Source organism: Echiichthys vipera (assembly GCF_963691815.1).
Source record: "Echiichthys vipera genome assembly, chromosome: 5".
Taxonomy (NCBI): Eukaryota; Metazoa; Chordata; class Actinopteri; order Perciformes; family Trachinidae; genus Echiichthys; species Echiichthys vipera.
Window position 1 is genome coordinate 20,346,662 of NC_139830.1, and position 19,192 is coordinate 20,365,853.

Consider the following 19,192-nt stretch of genomic DNA (forward strand, 5'->3'; position numbering starts at 1 on the left):
TGTGTTGAGGCTTACTTCACAATCAGCATTAACTGTGGATCAAAAATAATATTGCAGTTAAAGTTTCACTGTACATATAATGTTAGAAGTGCCACAATGCAGTCTCTCATCCACTGCCGTATTTTACATGATGTCATCAGACCTCATCCTTCATTCCTTCTAATCTTCAAAACACAGTCTTTTTCAGAGTTTGCTGCAGACATGGTAGCCTGGACGGCATGCAGCAGTGTCTGTGTTGATGCCGAAGCACTGTACTTCAACGGGTAGTGTAAAACAAAGCACTGGAGGTGTAATTCAAAAGACTATTTTTAAGACTTTGAAGCTCATAAATCTGCAACTTTTTTCTCGTAGATTTGCTACTGTTTAATCTCATAAATCTGCAACTCCTCCCCCAGGTTCCTGATTTTCGATTACAAGTGAACACAGCATAATGTTAGTGACGAGTTGGGCCAGCAGACCAACCGCTGTCAGCAGCGTCACTACCATGGGGGCTTATTTACATCTAGCCTGTGAATGTCGCCAAAGACACGGATATTGGAATAATCAGCGAAAAGGCAAGTGCTTTCATCAGTCGCTCATATGATCAATCACCATTGTTATAACTCACTCTTTGATAGATAGTAACTTAAAAGATGATTAAATAGATGAAAATCTTACAGAGTACAACTATCAACTGTTTATCCATTACTCTTAGTATTAACTATGTATTTCAACCATTTATCCATTATTTTTGGTTCACCGTTCAGGCTTTCCTGCTCGCTCACAATTTATGCAATATCAATTGCAACATGTGGTGTTCCGGTGTTATAGCTGATTCAGTGTATTTATTCTATTTTCTATGTTTTTCAAATAAGTTAAGCTTCAGTCTTTCCACATATAGAATGGCAGCAAAAGAAGTACTCTAGTGGATAGGCCCCTACACGTATCCCTTTGGCAATCACTGGTCTTACTCCTCTTTCCACAGCCTCGGTGGTGCTAATTCAACCAGAGCATTTCATTTTACACCACAGTTATAGCCGTGCCCATCATGGACAAAGACAATGCTGTTGATCCCTCTTATCGCTTTATTAGCTCCTGCCACAAACCTTCACAGTCTCAAGCTGTTTATAGAGTTTATGTGTCATCTGGGCTTGGACTTGCAAACAGCTGGAGTCACTCCAGGCTCTGTGGTGACCTCGGATGGCACTCTGCCGGAGCCACAGCTGGCCTGTGTTTTATCCCAGATGTGAAAGGCGCTAAGAAGCAGTACATCAGAATTGCTACTGCTCCCTGCACAGCACAGTGAAAGTGAGAGCTCTTATTATTTTCAAGCACCGGCAACATTTACTGTACATTTTTTTGATGTTGGGTTTTTATATTCTTCAAATTGCTTTCGGATTTAACAGGTCAGCGCACTGGTGCAATGTGTCCCTTTAGTTTTCTTTCGCCCTTTATTTTACCATAAAGCTGTGCATGTTTTATTGTGTTATCTGTTTTCTAGCTATGTTACCTCAACCATGTCTGTTAAATTCCAGCCTGCAGTGTTTACAGTTTCACTCTACAAAGATCATGCTCTCTTATTTTCTAGTGCTCTGTATTGTTTCAGCTCACTCAGTCTTGCCACCCAAGGGGATAATTTCAGTTTAATGTTAACTACCGTATCAGACTCCATTCACTTCCTTTCACTGAAAGACAGCATCAACATTGTCAATATACACTGACCAAACACTTCATTAAGTACACTGTTGTACTGTATGTAATACAATCGATTTTTACTTTTTTATGAAGCTTATCAGTTTCAGTTTATGTTGACCCTTTCAGAAAGGTATTATTAAGGCCATAATGGGTCAATCAAAACTGATCATGATCATTTGTGTAAAGGCAGAATTTATGGCAGAGGTGTGGTATCTGATCACATTAGATTTAACCTAATGAAGTGACCAGTGAGTGTTATTAGAAGAAAATCTTTAACATTGCTGATGCCCAATTGCATATTGGACTACAATAACTCCAACGTAGGCAGAATTAAGGTTGTAATATCATCAAACATAATGTTTTGTCCTAGTTTACATACTTTTTTTGTTGTTGTTCAGTGATTAACATCAGCTACTGTTTAGTGGCTAATAGCAACACATTTATAAACACTGCATCAAAAATGGTGCTCTTCTCTGGTAGGCCAAGTGAAATGAAAACCTTCAATGAGAAAGCTGCATTTATTTCGAGGCATATATTTTCTCACGCTGCTTTATCAACTTCTTTCAGTTATCCAGACTGACTTTTAGAATTTTCCTTTAATAATGTCCTCCCTCTTGTGCACATGTTGGGCAAAAAGTAAAAGATGTTCTTGCTTCTAGTTTGGTTTGGTTTTCATTTTTACCTCACTTCAGTCATAGCTATTGTAGTTTGCTAATTACGAGGCTTCTTATGGATACCTGATAATTGTTGTTAAAGCTATAATCCGTAAGAATTGAGATACATAGTTTCTAGCAGTCTCTTTGTCGGTAATATGTAGTTGCAGGCGAGCCTGTTCTTTCTTTCCATCTCGTCACGTTCACAGTTACTATGCGTATGTTTCCCTCTTAAATCCATACACACGCACATGTTCCTATTACACTTCTGCCCTCACTACAAGCCTGACTCAGAAGTTTGAAGTTCACGATTTCTGGTTACAATGAAACACAGCATAACCATTAGTGACGAGTTCCACCTGGGTAGACCAACTGCTGCTGACGGAGTAAAAAGCATTACTAAAATGGCAGCGCATTTGAATATAGCGATGGAATGTCACCACAGACACACAGATTGTAATACTCAACAAAGAGGCAAGTAGACGTGTTTCATTAGTGAGTCATATGATCAACCACCATTGTTTTAACTCACTCTAAGATAGATAGGAACTTAACTGACAATTAACTAGATGAAAATTTTAGCTTTAGATTTTAGAAATTAGCTTCACTTATACTTGACGAGTCAGGTGCCTATATTACTCTCTGTTTCATGTTAAATCAGTGACACTTAGTCTACATTTTATTTTAACATTGCCATATTTGCATATGTACTCTATCAAGAATCCACTGACAGAGACCAAAACAGCCCAAGTCCCAAGACTGCCAATCACTTTTCATTTAACATGACATCATCCATAGGAACAAAAGATTGGTTTCAGTAGCATTGTGACAATCTCTTAATTAGGCACTTTTACTGCTAGTTAGTACTCCTCCTAGTGGTAAGATAAAATGTTTTAGGAATACGGGCCCTGGTTTTTACACTTTCTTGTTTATTCTGCAGCATTAAAGGCACTGATATCCAACTTTTGGGTTTAGGGCCCAAGGAATTACATAAAATTATGTATACGTTGTTTACTGTCTTTCTGATTCAATATTTACTCATTTTACCTTTTTGGGTCTCTAAAATGATTAAAGGAACCAACCTGACAAGGAAAAAAATCAATCTCTTCTTGCAGAGCTCACAAGTTATAGACAAATGAAACTGTTGACAAGGTGTCGCAAGTTGATTTGTTTTAAAAGCCACAAGCCAAAAAGTTTGGTAACCACTGAAAGCAATCTTCTGAACTTGTTTGCAGACATGATTCACTTCAACCATTTTCAAGTTACAGCTACATGCATCACATGCAAGTTCAGCTGCCGATGAGACTTCTTCTCTATGACAACACAAGTGCTACAATGTTGATAAGAGAGCAGGTAAAAAGAAAATGAATAAATTAGTATATCAATCTGCAATTTCAGAGACAACCCTTGTTTATGTATCGGCAAATTAATTTACACAGCTTAAATTACAGCTCAAACCTTGTCTTTTGATTTCTGTGCCGTACAACAAATTTGAATCTATCTTAAATTACTCTTTAACTCAGATAAAACAAAATGCAAGCTGTTCTCTAGAAAACCAACTGATTGTTCCACTTAAGTGAATATGTTGCTACTCTTAATGGGGCACCATTTGAAAAAGTACAAAAGTATTTCTGTCTGGATGACAAGCTGTGCTTCAAAAAAACGAAGCAAACGCAAAACTGGCCTGTTTCTATAGTAATAAAGCATGCATTACCTAGAACTACAAGAAACAATTTGTGCAGTCAACCTTTTTATCTGTTGTATACTTCCTGGATTATGGTGATGTTGTCTGTATGCACTCTCTCACCTCTACCCTTAAACAACTTGATGCAGTCTATAATTCTGCTCTTAGGTTTATAACTGGGGACTGCTTTATAACACATCATTGTTCACTTCATGAGAACGTTGGGGGGAAGCCGTTGGCAGTGAGAAGACACCAGCAATGTATTCTATTTATTTACAAATCACTTTTTGGAAAACTACCTGGGTATCTTACACGTCTTCATAACTATAGATCATTTTCACACTGCACCAAGTCCCAAGACTCTCTGGTCCTTGACAATCATCAAGTAAACACTGAGACTGGGAAAGTAGCTCTTGTTTCACAGAGGTGGAACAATCTGCAGATTGGTGTAAAGTTAGATAAGCATGTCCCTGTTAAATCAATTTAAACCCCTTCTGACGTACAGCAGTGTAAATTTGCCCTTTATGCTGATGTCCTTGGTAATGTACGGTAACTTTTGTGTGCTGTTTTATACCTACTGTAATCTGGGCGTCCTTGAAAAAGACAGCTCTATCAATGGCCCTCCCTATTAAAATAAAGGTTTACATATATGTACACCATCTATTATCTATTTAGTTGTTACTGCTAGCATTTTTTATTCATTCATTTACTGATTTAACTGAAATGTTGAATGACATACGGATTCATTTCTAAATTCTCAATAATATAATCTTTTATTGTCCAATTAAATCCCCATTTATGATTTGCTTTAGTGTTCAACTAATGAATTGCTTTATGACTATTTGTAAGATTTTACAGGGGTGTCATAATTTAAGAGCTCTACAGTAAATCCAATGTCATGTTGATGACCATTGGACTCTTAAACAGATGGGAGTTTAGTGTTAAGAGTTAACAGGAGTTGTAAAAAGTGGGGGAAAGCTTTTAGAGTTTCTCTAGTCGGTCAAATGGCCTGGGCTGAAGAATTCTCTATAACTTTTTCTAGTGTTAATTTCCGTAATGAGAAATTAATTTGAAGCAAATATGTAATTTTGACTTTATAAGCAACAATCATCTCTGTAACCCCTCCACCTCTGATCCCCAGCCTGTCTTCGTTGCAAGGCCACACTGAGTGGAGGAGCAGATTGAGTGGGAGCCCATGTTAATGTAATCTCCTGTTTAATTAGAGTGAGCGTGGTGGGCAGTTAAACCAAACCACATTACCCACCATCTGGTGCGGAGCAACTCTTCTCTTATAACCACCCTCACTGTCATTAGCCTCTAGAAGACAAGACAAAAACACAAACATGACAGCTATTTATTCATCCTGCCACTTTCAATACAGACACAACTGCATATCATTTAGCCACACTGATGAGGCCATACTCATGCTAAGACCTGTCGGAGATGTATTGTTGTGTCATTACAATGTGCTGCACAGTGAAGCATTCAAATTAAAGTAGTTGTCAAAGACTATAAGAGCCACAATCTGTCCAACACGGGTTTTTCTTAGACATTTCTGCATCAACTGTGACCTCCAACAGTGACCTTTGACATATCAAAGAAGGAAAAAGTTTATATGAGCAAGTCATCATTTGATGAACATGGTTTTGCTTTATATTAACACAAAAATAATTTCCAGCTTTAACTCTGACTTCACTGCGTAGTTAATCTTAGCATACATGGAAGTCTTTACATCTACCACAAGAGGGCAGTATGCTACCACAGCTAGCATCCATCCAAGACTGCAGGCAGGGCTCAAGCACAGAGGCTTTACTGCTCCAGAGAAGGCTGAGCTCACTGGCAGCAAGCAGAGCAAACAATTGTTTAAGCACGGTGAGAGTCTGGCAGTGTGTGTGTGTGTGTGTGTGTGTGTGTGTGTGTGTGTGTGTGTGTGTGTGTGTGTGTGTGTGTGTGTGTGTGTGTGTGTGTGTGTGTGTGTGTGTGTGTGTGTGTGTGTTTTGCGAAAGAGGGGGCATAGATGAGTGGTCTCCATCCTCACCCTGTGCTGCATCATGACCTGGTAGCTTACTGTGAGCCTCACTTCTTCTACAAATGATTGTGTGATGACACTGACTGCACACATGGAGAGCCAACAATCTCAGCCATGCTAGTCAAGTTAAAGGTCCGTTCTGTCATTTTTGACCTTATAAATTTGAGCTAACAGTATATCCACATAATAGAGGAGTTTAGCTTTGAGATTAGCATTTAACCCACAGTTGGACAGCCTGTCGACAGGCTGACGTTTTTTTCCAGAGGCCGTAGTGGACTGTTCTTAAGCCATAGTGAAAATCATATGAAACTAGACAATCTAAGTAGTATCAACCATAACACGCTAGCTTTTGGCCTATTCTAAATTAGTGCATTTGAACATTTCTACATACTAGCGTCCCTAGACAGTCTTGGAATTGCATTAATTGTGTCTGACTGGAAAGCTGAGACTCTTGTGGATTAAGTGAGCCCAATTGTATGTTAGTTCCAATCGTAGCCAATTGTATTGGAATGACACCATTTTTAAAAAAAAAACTTGAGCTCACTGTATAAAATGAGCTGCTGTGACCTCTAGGATAATCACAGCCTCTTGAAACTTTACAAACACAAACTAGAGACCTGGAGCCTTCAGCATCAGAATATATGTGACTTCCCTAGGTATGTAGACAGTAAGGGGGTTTCTGAGCAGGTTTTAAAACAGAAGTTCACGCCATCCAATTGCTGAAAAATGGAATTCTTGGTGAAATCTTTATATGTAAAACGTTTTTGATACCGAATCACAGTATGGATTTTTCAATGGTGTTCTTAATGTGGTATTTTGGAGGGATTTTTGACAATATTTTTTTTTAATCAATTATAAAGCCGTAATTTGGAACCAAATCTGTGTAACAAATGGTATCAACCCAAAGACTGCTGCAACATCTTTTGAGACAAAATAGAGCATAGGAAGAATTATATACTTCCATCATAATGTTATAAGCCCTCATTCACTTTATAGAATTATACAACATATATCTCAAATTGATCTTCAGGTTCCCATCTTTCAAATGATGTATATATCTTCTTTGAAGTGTCTACTGTTGACCTGCTATATCCTCCTGAACATCGCCGGTCCCTCACACTCTTAAAAAAGGGAGTGACTGCTAAGGGGTTGAAGCTGAACACATAAAGATATGATACTCATCATTTAAGATTCATATCACATCATTATCCCGTTCGTATGCCTTAAATAATGATGTTCTTCGGCAATTAACACCCATAAATCCGTTCTTAAATCCTTGAAAAAAAGCTAATAACTCCGGATTGGACTGTGATTGCCTCCACACGGCTCTCACAGACCATTACCCAATATGTTCTTGAATAAGTGAAATACAAACAGCCACATGTACGTAGGGCCAGGCCACGATAACAAACAACAGAGGCTCAGATTACAACACACACAGGGAGTTCTTTACCTGCTGAGGATGCCATTACTCCACTATATCTGTACATTGCATTTGTTTGCTGCTATATTAATGCTCTGAAGGTTGAGTACAGCCCCTTTTCTTCAGTGTCAAAGTGATCAGTGATCGTTATCTTTACATCATGGATACATTACAAACAGGAGCTACAAATAGCTAATTCAGCATACACTTAATGGTGCTAATTTGCCAAAATGCCATGCCAAAAAGCATCATGTGGAGCACATGTTTATGTAAAAACATCAAAGTTTTCTATCATTCTTTGAGTGAAAGTATAAACTGTTACGCTTTTCTGTGAAAATCAAAACTTGTTTTGCTATGTTTACAATTCTTACTGATGCATTCAAACCTTTAAAGTTGTAATCCATAAGAATTGAGATACGATGTTTCTAGTGGCTGCTTTGGCGGTCAGATGTAACTGCAGGCGAGCCTCTGGGACCTCATCCCCCAGAGTTCCTTTGGAAACCTAACCGTGTAGACTGTATGACGTCAGCAGATTGGCAGCTCTCACCTGCAAAATGTGGCGTGATGCCTTCATATGCTCCATATGTCTGTTGATCCTCCATTGTAAATCAGCAGGAAAGAAATGTTAATGACGCATAACACCAAGCCTGACTCTAAAATCAGACTTGAACGTTTTGTTAGATTGCACTTTTACTTGTCAGAGGTTGGAAGCTCCACCTGGGCAGACAAAACGCTGTTGACTGACGTGAAACGCGTCACTAACCTTGCGGCACATCTACACAGACAATCAGATGGTATTTCCCTGCAAAGAGGCACAAGTAGAAGTGCTTTCATTAGTGGGTAATATGATCACCACTGTTTTAACTCACTCTTTGATAGATAGTCACATAACAGACATTAACTAGATGAGAATCTTACAGATAATATATTTAACAGCATCATTTTGTCAATCATCTATATTTACATATGTAAAGAATTGTGTAATGACACAGGGCAGCTTTTTTCTTTAAATCTAGATGTTGGGCAAATCTTTGCTTACATTAACCGGAACAATATTTCCTTTTATTTATTCAAAGTTCAGCCAGGTGGGAAATGAGCTTATTTCCTTTATTGTAGATCGTTAATATGTGCATTGAATAAGAATTCAGTTATCTTAGCTTAGTATTAAGAGTGGAAACGGGGGAAACAGCTAGATTGGCTCTGTCAAAAGGTAAAACATTTCACCTATAAACACCACCATAAATCCACAAATGTGTTGTTTCCACTTCTGTTTTTGTACAGACTAAACAAACAAGATATAGGATCTTAATAAGTGAGCTTTAGAGGTATTGGTAGGTGGATTTTGTTATGCATGGACAGAACCAGGCAAGCTATTAAACAAAGCATATTTAACAGGCAAATATATGAGTTTTATCAGTCTTTTCAATTACCACTCAGCGAGAAAGTGAAATGTATTTCCCAAAATGTAAAACTATTTCTTTAAAGAGTTTTTAGTAAAAAAAACAATCCATCCATTTGTAACATGACAGCAGGGTCAAGCTATCAAGCTTGTGTGATAGGACTGTGGTTCTATGACGACAAAATTGCATTTGGATTGTGCTCAACTCTGCCCTGCAACTGTGGGCACACCAACCCTTAATGGCCGCCTTTGCTGAAAGGTCACGGTCGACAGCATCAATGGCACAACTCTCCTGACAGCCCACACATCAATGACTCCGTTTTAAATGCCTTGGTGGTTTGGATTGGCAAAAAGCTCATGAGGCAAATGTCGTCCAAAGCTCTTTTCTGCTCAGTTAGAACCTATTGTGAGAACGGTAACTGAGAGTCCATGTCTGATGTTCAAATTTTGAACGTACTAATGGCTGATATAAGCGTGGAGCTGATCAAATCTCACTACACCAAACAGGGAGAGTGCTTGCCCGAATGAGCAGAGAAAGATAGATGCAACTCCAAACTGGGCTGCAGCCAGCCTCTTCACAGTGGACCGTGGGACATGAATAAATGAATGAATGTAGTGCACACTGGGGTGCCTGTGATGCCAAGGTGGCAGACTGTTATTGTTGTTGTTGGAGGGATTTAATCATGAAATTCAAATTTCTGATCTTCTGATCTGATCATCTTTTGTGTCAGTGTCTAGTTTTGTGTCATATACTTGAAATACTTTATACTATTCTTAATTAATATTTAATGGTCTAGATAGTTTTGGCCATATAACAACAAGTGCAATATGTCACTACTAGTTTTAAAAGAGCTGTTCACTGAACTTTATGATCATTTAGGAGGCTGCAGTTTGTGGTGTTGTGGAATTGCACTATCCTATACTGAAAGATGTGTGCTTCCAGTAGTTTGTCCAACCCATTTATATCGGAGGGTTAATAACACTTTAGAATTGTTTAAGTGTAACTGGGGCTGCAACTACATTATCAATTAACATGACCCGTTTTTGACTTGGTTATTTGGTTTGCTTGTCTGTTTATTTGTCTGTTAGCAGGATTAAGGAAAAACTGCTGGCCCAATTTTCATGAAACTTGGTAGACAGAGGAAGAACCCATCTTTTGGAGTGGAACTGTAGTAGGGTGCAGAAACACAAATTGTTTTTTTTTTTTAATTTTGCTAACATTACAAGATATGGCTTGATACGAATTTGTGCTGCATTCATGTGGTGTCAGAATAATCGAAAAAATGACTTCCCAACTGAGAAAATTCACACTACATTAACATTGAGAGATACGGCACGCCTCAGCAGAGGTCTGTGCCATTTATAAGATGTCATAAAATAATGAAAAAACACTGTACATTCTTCATATTGCTTATTGTGTCTTTCTTTCTTATCAACTGCATATCGATATTTAATTTAATTAACATATTTAAGTAACAGTGATACAAAAAAGAGAATTTGCTAAATGTGTTTTAATGAAGACTCAGTTGTCAGTTGTTAGTAGTTGTTTTCTGTCCCTCAATTAATTGATAAATCAACTAATCATTTCGGCACTACAAAGGCTATAACTCAAAATAATTAAACAGAACCATAAACCATGCAGCTTCAAAGGTTTCAACAAAAACATAAGTGTAAAATGATGCAATGGAACTGTAAAATTACAAATAATGTAATGTACAATGAAAAAACCTATACAAGTTATAAGCACCACGTTTCAAGGGAAGACTATATGATTGGAGTTTGCCTTTAAAACGATGAAGAAGTGCTGAAGAATGGCTACAAAAGGAAGAAAACACAACATAAAATTGATGTAAAACTGATATAAAATACTCGGCCAAGGCACATTTTTCATAGCAAGGACTACATATAAATCTGTAAAAAATTATACATGTAGGATCAATCGCCATTTCATGGAAGAACTGATCAGGTGCCTGCATATCCCCGCATGAAAATGGCTTTATTTATCATCCAATGATTTCTAATAAAGTGAATGGCAGCTCTGTAAATCACTGTTGAATCCGCCGTCTGAGAAAACAAATTTCACCAGAAGAGGGAGACAACAAATCCCTGTGAAGATTACAAAACAGCAGCTATGTTACCAGTTCTCCATGCTCCTCTTTTTCCATCTGAAGAATGGCAATGCTTATATTATCAAACATTATTAACCTCACAACCCTAGTGATATGAATTTTAGCTGTTGCTCCATCACACGCGATTTATGCCGCTCCTGCAATGCTCATTAGTCCGTGTTTGATTTCCAAATAATTCCATATGACACCTGTTAGATGGGCCAAATAGATCTGAGCCATTTCTTGGATTCTGTCTTGACAGCTGGACGAGGAGGAATTTTCTTCCTGGCACTTGTTCCCTTCACCTGGACTCTGACTAATCCCACGGCACATATATGGAAGACACATCAAATATTATTATACCTACAAGAATCAATTTATTAATTTCTTTTCAATTAAGAAAAAACAATCATTTGTGAAGTGAAGACAAGCTTTGATCCACCCCGAAATAATCTTCTCACCATTTTCAAAGAGCACATCTCCATTTTTAATTATTCTTACTATTCTTAGATTGAATGTTTTATCTTTTAAGCCAATCAAGTAACATTTTCTACTGTGTTTAAAAAAACAAAGACGAGATTTGAAATACAGAAAAAGAATATTGATATAAACTGTCTGACTGTGAGCTAGTGAAAAAGGTGAGGAGAGAGGAGAAAGCCTCATCTGTCAGCGGGCAGACAGAACAGACTTCATTTTGTTCTTGAGTGTTGAGAGACGATAGCTTTGGTTTCCAAATGACGGGGATTGACATGATATGAGACTTTTCAACAATCTGCAATAATGACCTTTTCTCCGAACCTACAAACTGTCAGTTAATAACATGTTTCAGGTGAAAATGGATAATCTTTTGGCTCAGGTAAAAAGTGTTACCTAGCAACACCCGGTGTCCTATCAATAGTCAGCTTGGAGGTATCTCTGGAGATGCTCCCCCCTACAAAGACCTGGTTCAGCTTGCTTCAACAGGCCCCGTGACCCCCTGGACAAACAACAGCCTCATTCTCTGCACCACTGCTGACCTCATTGTCTCTTTGTGAAGGGAAAATCCAGAGTTGCATTCTGTTAAATGGCAAATGGTGCATCAACTGCGAGCGGGACGGACCTCTCTGCCTCCAGCACAGGCCTACAGATGAGCACGGACACCGCTGCTTTTTCCTCAGGACTGTACGCAAGGAAAACATGGTAAGAAGGGGAGATTCAATATTCACTACACTTTGCTCCATCTGTCTGATGTGTGAGATCCTGACAACAACACCTCTCTCACCTGCACTGTCACGATTTACAGTAACAGCTGCTGTTGTCAAATGTAGCGTTCACATCAAACTTGTATCACACTTGTTACTGTCACATGTACATATGTTTTTATATACTATATATATCAAATGTATAATTTATGTGCATCTTATGACCCATGGTGCGCAGCTGTACTAAATTTCTAAAGTGCTCTTGCACTATATGCAACTCCGGATAATTCCACATCCAAAATTAAATGTTTATCTACACTCAAGTGCTAAAGTAATACAAGGGTGCAGATGGTGTGGCATTTATTTAGATGGATTTTGTACTGTAATCGTATAATATCAAGTCTGCATCTCGCATCAGTGGAGAGCTTTAATATAATTACTGTAATACTCTCAATATGTTGCTTATAGAAACAAACACACACTTCAGAGTGATGCAAGATTTCTGGAAAAGAAAATAAATATACCTCAAATTAAAATGTGTTGCACAAAATGCAAAACCAAGGCTTCAATTTGCTCATTCAGTCTCACAAACTGAGGCGATACATGACTCCCACACACACACCTGTGCACACCTACAGCTCTGACCACATACACCTGGATTGGTTAGAGAAGGTTAATATCCAGGATTACATTGCTCCTACTTAAATCTGACAGAGCCTGACAGGTGTACTGTTGTTAAGGAGCAAAGAATTTGTCGCAAGTAAGAAAACTTGCCAAAATTCTAGCAAATAGGAACATGCTGTAAATTAGACCTGACATGCTAACTGTACTTCTCATAGAGTCTTGATGGAGACACATTAACAGTGATTGAGAACCCGGCGGCTGTCAGCCATCCTTTTCATTCAGAGAAAACAGCAGGAGTCCCAAGGACCAAGGGACTGCAGGGCTGGTTAAAAGGGATTCACTCTACGACTCACGGTAAGCTCCAGTGGTGCACCACCCGATGGGCAGATTATAACAGCAATCACCAGAGCAAAAGAAAATATGCTACCCTAAGTATAAAGAAGAAGCCTAATTAAGACTAAACCCATCTGCAGTGCAGTGAAGTAAAGCCTAATAAATATTGCTTGTTAATTTCTGCCTCAGCCTCAGTGCTGGGTATCAATGTACTATATATGTAACCGTTGACATTTGATTATTCTTCTCAGCTCTTATCTGGCATCAGGAGGCATTCATTTCAGTCTAAATTGTTGCTTTAGCTCACAGGCTGGTGAGGCTGCTGGCAGCAGTGTGTGCAGTTGGACTCCTGGGAGGCTTAGCTGTAGGTGTCTGGTTTCTAGGTGAGTCACTGTGTTGAGATACAATCAGTAAATTAGCTTAACTGTACTGTGCTGTACAAACGACTGTTGAGACGAAAGCACAAAATGTCTTGTTACAGCCACTCAAGCTTCTGTACACATTCAGGTCACAGCAGAGTCTGACTGATACTGGATTTTCTTCAGTACAATATTTGAAAGGTTAAAAGAAAATTGATATATGGTATATGATATATGATATAACACTTTACACTGCTTGGCAATAAGTGTTAGGTGTATCCGGCCAACTCCAAAACACCATTAACGATATTTAATATATTAAAACAAGGGTAAGCAACAAATGATCCTATTATTGTTTGATGTGTTGTTTTAATGAGTTTTTGTCCTAATCAGCGGAACTCCTAAATATTTTTATCACACCCTTTCCTGCAGAGCAAAATTCACTTGCGCTACCAGACAGGGGTTGTTTGTTCTGGGTACTAATTTAGATCAACATTTAGCAGTATCACTGGCTAATTTAAAGACTGCTTAACTCCATCTTTATCTACATATAGTCAAACTTCTGCTGAGGCCTACTTCCTACTCTCAAAGTCCAGTGGGACTCGGGGACACAAAGGAGACGCCCTTCTGCAATGTGACAGAGGATATTTCTATCTCTGACCCCAGGAAAGGTCTGTGTTTCCTCCTCGCTTCTGTGTTTGTTGGTAGGCAGGCATTCATTTTAATGACTCATGCATAAACAAACAGTGCAGGGTTGCATATTGTTATGAGATTCATCATACTGGGTCGTGGATTACCTTTGAAGTGATTTTGAGTTGAACAGGAGCCAATTTAGCATTCAACAGCTGCTCCTTGTTGCCTTTTGTTCACTCTTGAAGGACGCCCATTGACTGACATAAAAACATCACACATAATGATCTGTTTGTATTGACTACATTAGCATAGATACTTGCAGATTTCCTAATCATTTCCCACTCATAGAAGAGGCTCGTTCATTACTGTTGACTGAGAGTTTGTCTCTGGAGGGATTTTCAATCAATCAGGTTCAGTGTTTTACAGAATCAGCCCGGAGAACTCCCTGCTGGAGATCCAGCTGGGGAAGCTGCCCACCTGGCTGCCAGTGTGCTACGAGAGGTGGAACTCTTCACTGGGAACGCTGGTCTGCAGACAGCTTGGTTATCTGAGGTTTGCACTCCTGACAGGATCACACACCACCTCAGCCCTTAACACTGATTGAGACCGGCATGTCCAACTCACTAACTTATAGTTTAATCTTAGCCTGCGTTACCAAAGTTGAAAGCATAGCTTATTTTTTGATTTGCTAATACCTCATTTGCAATCTTGCTTCACACTTTATGAGTTTGAATTTTCTTATCATTCATACCAATCCATTTTGCATATGTTCTCTTACCAGACTGACCAAGCAAAAAGGAGTGAATCTAACAGATATTGGGCCAAACTATACTGATGGCTTTATACAAATTACCTCAGAACACAAGAGTAATCTGGAAAATATGTGGCAATTCAGGTAAGGCAATTTGTCTGTGGACATCATACTCCGACTACTAACACATTTATCATGCATCATTAGTTACTCAATTTATTTTCATTTAGGGGGAACTGTATCACAGGGAAGGTTATCGCTTTGCAATGTTTTGGTGAGCAAATTAAACTTTACTTTTTTATTGACTTTGCATTTAACACCAAGCCCAGTAGTTCCATACTAAGCCTTCTCAAAAAAGCTTCATATTAGCAGCAGACAGAGTGAATGATGCCACTTGCTGCAGCACTTTCTCACCAATCCAACTCCTTTTTGATGAATGGATCTCTGTGTAGAGTGTGGGACACGAGCGAAGCTGCCCAGGATAATTGGGGGAGTCGAGGCCACACTGGGCAGGTGGCCTTGGCAGGTCAGCCTGTACTACAGCAACCGTCACACCTGCGGAGGCTCCATCATCACCAGTCAATGGGTAGTCACAGCTGCCCATTGTGTGCACAAGTAAGACAGCTGACCTTAACAGCACTAAAAGGTCTGGGGCAACAGACTCGAGGGAGAATAATCAATCATTAACAGCTGTACCAAACTGGACAAATAGCTATTCTGTTTTATCAGTATCTGCCTCCTTATTTATTTTCTCAAATGTCAGCTACAGGCTACCGCAGGTATCCAGCTGGGTGGTCTATGCTGGTATTGTCACCCGCAGCTCTGCTAAAATGGCTCAGCACACCGGATATGCTGTGGAGAAGATCATTTACAACAAGAACTATAACCACAGAAGCCATGACAGTGACATAGCTCTGATGAAACTGCGGACTCCGCTGAATTTCTCAGGTCAGTCTGGGAGGCTCCTTGCAAACTTGTCACATTAAAGAGATAGTAGCACTTCAAATACACATAAAAATGCCAATACTATGGCCTTAGATTACTGTTTTATATTCTCAAGTTATCACATTCCAGCAAACAGGCCTCCATCAGACAGAAAAATATTTTCCTAGTCAAAAAGAACATTTAAGATATCAACAGCCAGTAACAATAGGATTGTAGATATCTGGAATGGGAGTATTTCCTAGTAAGAATGATATAGCAGATATCCAGAATGGTCATTATGAATATCAAAAATGAAATTGTGTATATCTGAAATTGAAAGCCTTATACACATGAATGGTAATAGTGACGTAATTTTTCCCAAGGAAGAATTGCATGGATATCTGAAATATTCTTTTTGAAAAGGAAGAATTGAATTACAGATATCTACAACAAATATCCAGTCTAGCTTAGACAGACCTATTGGGGTCGCGGGGGGGCTGGAGCCGATCTCAGCTGACATTGGACGTGAGGCGGGGTACACCCTGGTCAGACAAACAGAGACAGGCAACCACTCACACTCTCATTCACACTCTCATTCACACCTACGGGCAATTCAGTCATCAATTAACCTCACACGTGCATGTCTTTGGACTGTGGGAGGAAACCGGAGAACCCGGAGAAAACCCACGCAGACACGGGGAGAACACGCAAACTCCACACAGCTGGGATTCAAACCAGGAACCCTCTTGCTGTGAGGCGACGGTGCTAACACTATAATACTAAATTCCTCTCTGCCACCACAACATCTTAAAGAACCAATAAAGATTCGCTCCAGACATGTTTTAAGACATATTAAACAATATAAATATAGTACTCATTTACGTCTGATATGTTCTCTTCACAAAAAAAATTAAATTAGGTTTTGAAAAAAATACATAGCATATTGCATCTACTCCTTATCCCCCTCTATTGAAAAATCCAGAATACCCCAAAAGGCTCCTTTATGTGCACAAGAGGTTTCAAGTTTTCACATCACATTTCTGTGAGTTACTTATTGGACCACATTTTCCCTTTCATAAAATCCTGATTGTTGGTGCATGTTTTAAGCTGAGATTTAAGGTGAGCCCTGAGCAATTTCTCCATTCAGCAGATTAATGTGCAAGCAGCCTTTTAGTGTCAAACTCTGCACATTCATCATTCTGCACAACAGTCAAGCAACAGACACATTTGGAGGGAAGGGAGACTTAAGGGACCTAATTAACGATGACTTCTGAATCCATACATATTAACAGCACAAGGTAAACGTGTGGGAGCCTGTTACAAGACAAAACCACAACAGGGGGAATCATTTAGTATGTGTACATCTCTCTAACAGCGTGGCAGACTATCATTAATAACTATAAAAAGGATCTGATTGAAAACTCCTACTTTTAAGCAATCATGTTATAATTATTATGTTCCAACTTGTCAGAATTATGATGTTAATGTTCCCTTTAACTAGATACAATTAGGCCTGTGTGCTTGCCTCAGTACGACTATGATCTTCCTGGAGGTACACAGTGCTGGATCTCTGGATGGGGATACACACAGCCTGATGGTGGTAAGATGCTACAGCACTGCTCTAAAACAAATTTACATCTACTCCTGCAGTAGATGTAAATTATTATTATTACTCACACATGATGACAGTGTGCAAAGTGTATTGACAGAGCGGTATTAAATGTGTCTTCTTGCCCAGTGCACTCACCCGACACCCTGAAAGAAGCTCCAGTCCCCATAATTAGCACGAAGAAATGTAACAGCTCCTGCATGTACAACGGAGAGATAACACCGCGGATGCTTTGTGCCGGATACACAGAAGGGAAAGTGGATGCATGTCAGGTCAGATGCCAGTTTTGAACACTACCTTGCAGAGGCGTCTTAAAGATTTATCCTCTCTGTTATGTGATTTGTCTACGGGGAAATGCTGGCATAATGAAGGCCGTGAGAGTCTGCAATGAACAGTGTTTGTGTCTACCTCTCCAGGGGGACAGCGGGGGGCCTCTGGTTTGCCAGGATGAAAATGTGTGGAGGCTGGTAGGTGTTGTCAGCTGGGGGACAGGCTGTGCTGAGCCCAACCATCCTGGAGTTTACACTAAAGTGGCTGAATTCTTGGGCTGGATCTATGACATGATTGAGGTAAACAGACTTTTTAGAAATTCTGTGGTAGGAAGTATTTGTACAGTAAGAGGTACAGTACTTTATTTGAATTATTCCATTTGATGCTACTTTATACTTCTACTCTACAACGTTTCAAACAAAATATTGCACTTTTTACTTCACTATATTCACCCATTATAGATTAAGGTATTACATACAAAACATATGATCATCTTATCAAATATGATGCATTATGGAAAGGACTGAGTCAAGATAAAAATATTTTTGAGATGAGTTAGTTAGTCAAGAAAATGGTGAAAAAAAGCCCCTCAAAATTTCCCAGACCCAAAGGTAATATCCTCAAGATGCTTATTTTGACCCACCAGCATTTCACAATCCAAATATATTCAGTTTACTATCATATAAAACAAAGAATAACTGCAAATAACAGGAAATCCTTTCATTTTTAGAAGTTGAAATTAGCAAATGTTTGACATTTTTGTTTGAATAATGATTGAAATAAATACTTGATCTAGAAATAGTTACAATTAATCAGCTTTTATACTTTCGATCAACTCATCAATTAATTGACTAATCATTACAGCTAGAGCACACAAAATAGGTCATATCAGCTTAACCTTGACCTATTTAAATGCTAAATTAAAAATGCTAATTAAAATGCTCAAACAGAAATTAATACATCAATAACAACGATACTAGCAGGGGCCCTTCTTCTGCCTTATGAGTACTTTAAATGTGAAACTACATTTTGCCGATTGCTATGTAAATATGACTATCTTACACCACTGCAAAAATATCAGAATTTCATACACAGCCAATATTATCAGCAACAAGGAGGAAATGGAAGCTGTACAGTCGGATATAAGCACAGTTGTTACACTGCTTGCCAATAATGACTGCTTTTTCTTTGCAGAATTACTGAGGAGGAGTCCTGAAGCACAAGCAGAGGATGCTACTGATATTACTGTTGGAGACATTTGGAAATCATAGTTGATATTTTTACTTTTCAATGTCGGTTATAACGTACACACAGAGACAGACTGGAGACATCAAAATGCATTTTACGTTGTATTTTACATGTATTGAATATAAATTATGGCTCTTGTAACTCTGTGTGATGTGATTATTGAGCTGCAGTTCTGCATCTTTAGCGCCAGGTAGCGACAGTGGAACGTTTCCTCTCATCTAGTTTCCATAGCAACTGACAACACCAGCTAAGCTAGCGTTACTTGTTAGTTGTAACTTTGACAGAAATTA

General features: G+C 38.9%; 1 protein-coding gene across 1 annotated transcript; it reads left to right on the top strand.

Annotated features, from left to right (window-relative positions):
* Positions 1–5,729: 5,729 nt before the first annotated feature.
* Positions 5,730–18,857, top strand: tmprss5 (transmembrane serine protease 5; the record flags this gene model as incomplete). Its single annotated transcript, XM_083913290.1, has 14 exons — positions 5,730–5,883; positions 12,007–12,149; positions 12,991–13,129; positions 13,411–13,491; positions 14,022–14,138; positions 14,511–14,652; positions 14,882–14,995; positions 15,082–15,125; positions 15,304–15,466; positions 15,615–15,799; positions 17,277–17,375; positions 17,514–17,656; positions 17,801–17,953; positions 18,849–18,857. 14 exons carry the CDS (start codon positions 5,730–5,732, stop codon positions 18,855–18,857), a joined length of 1,686 nt encoding a protein of 561 aa, XP_083769416.1.
* Between the last annotated feature and the right edge of the window lie 335 nt (positions 18,858–19,192).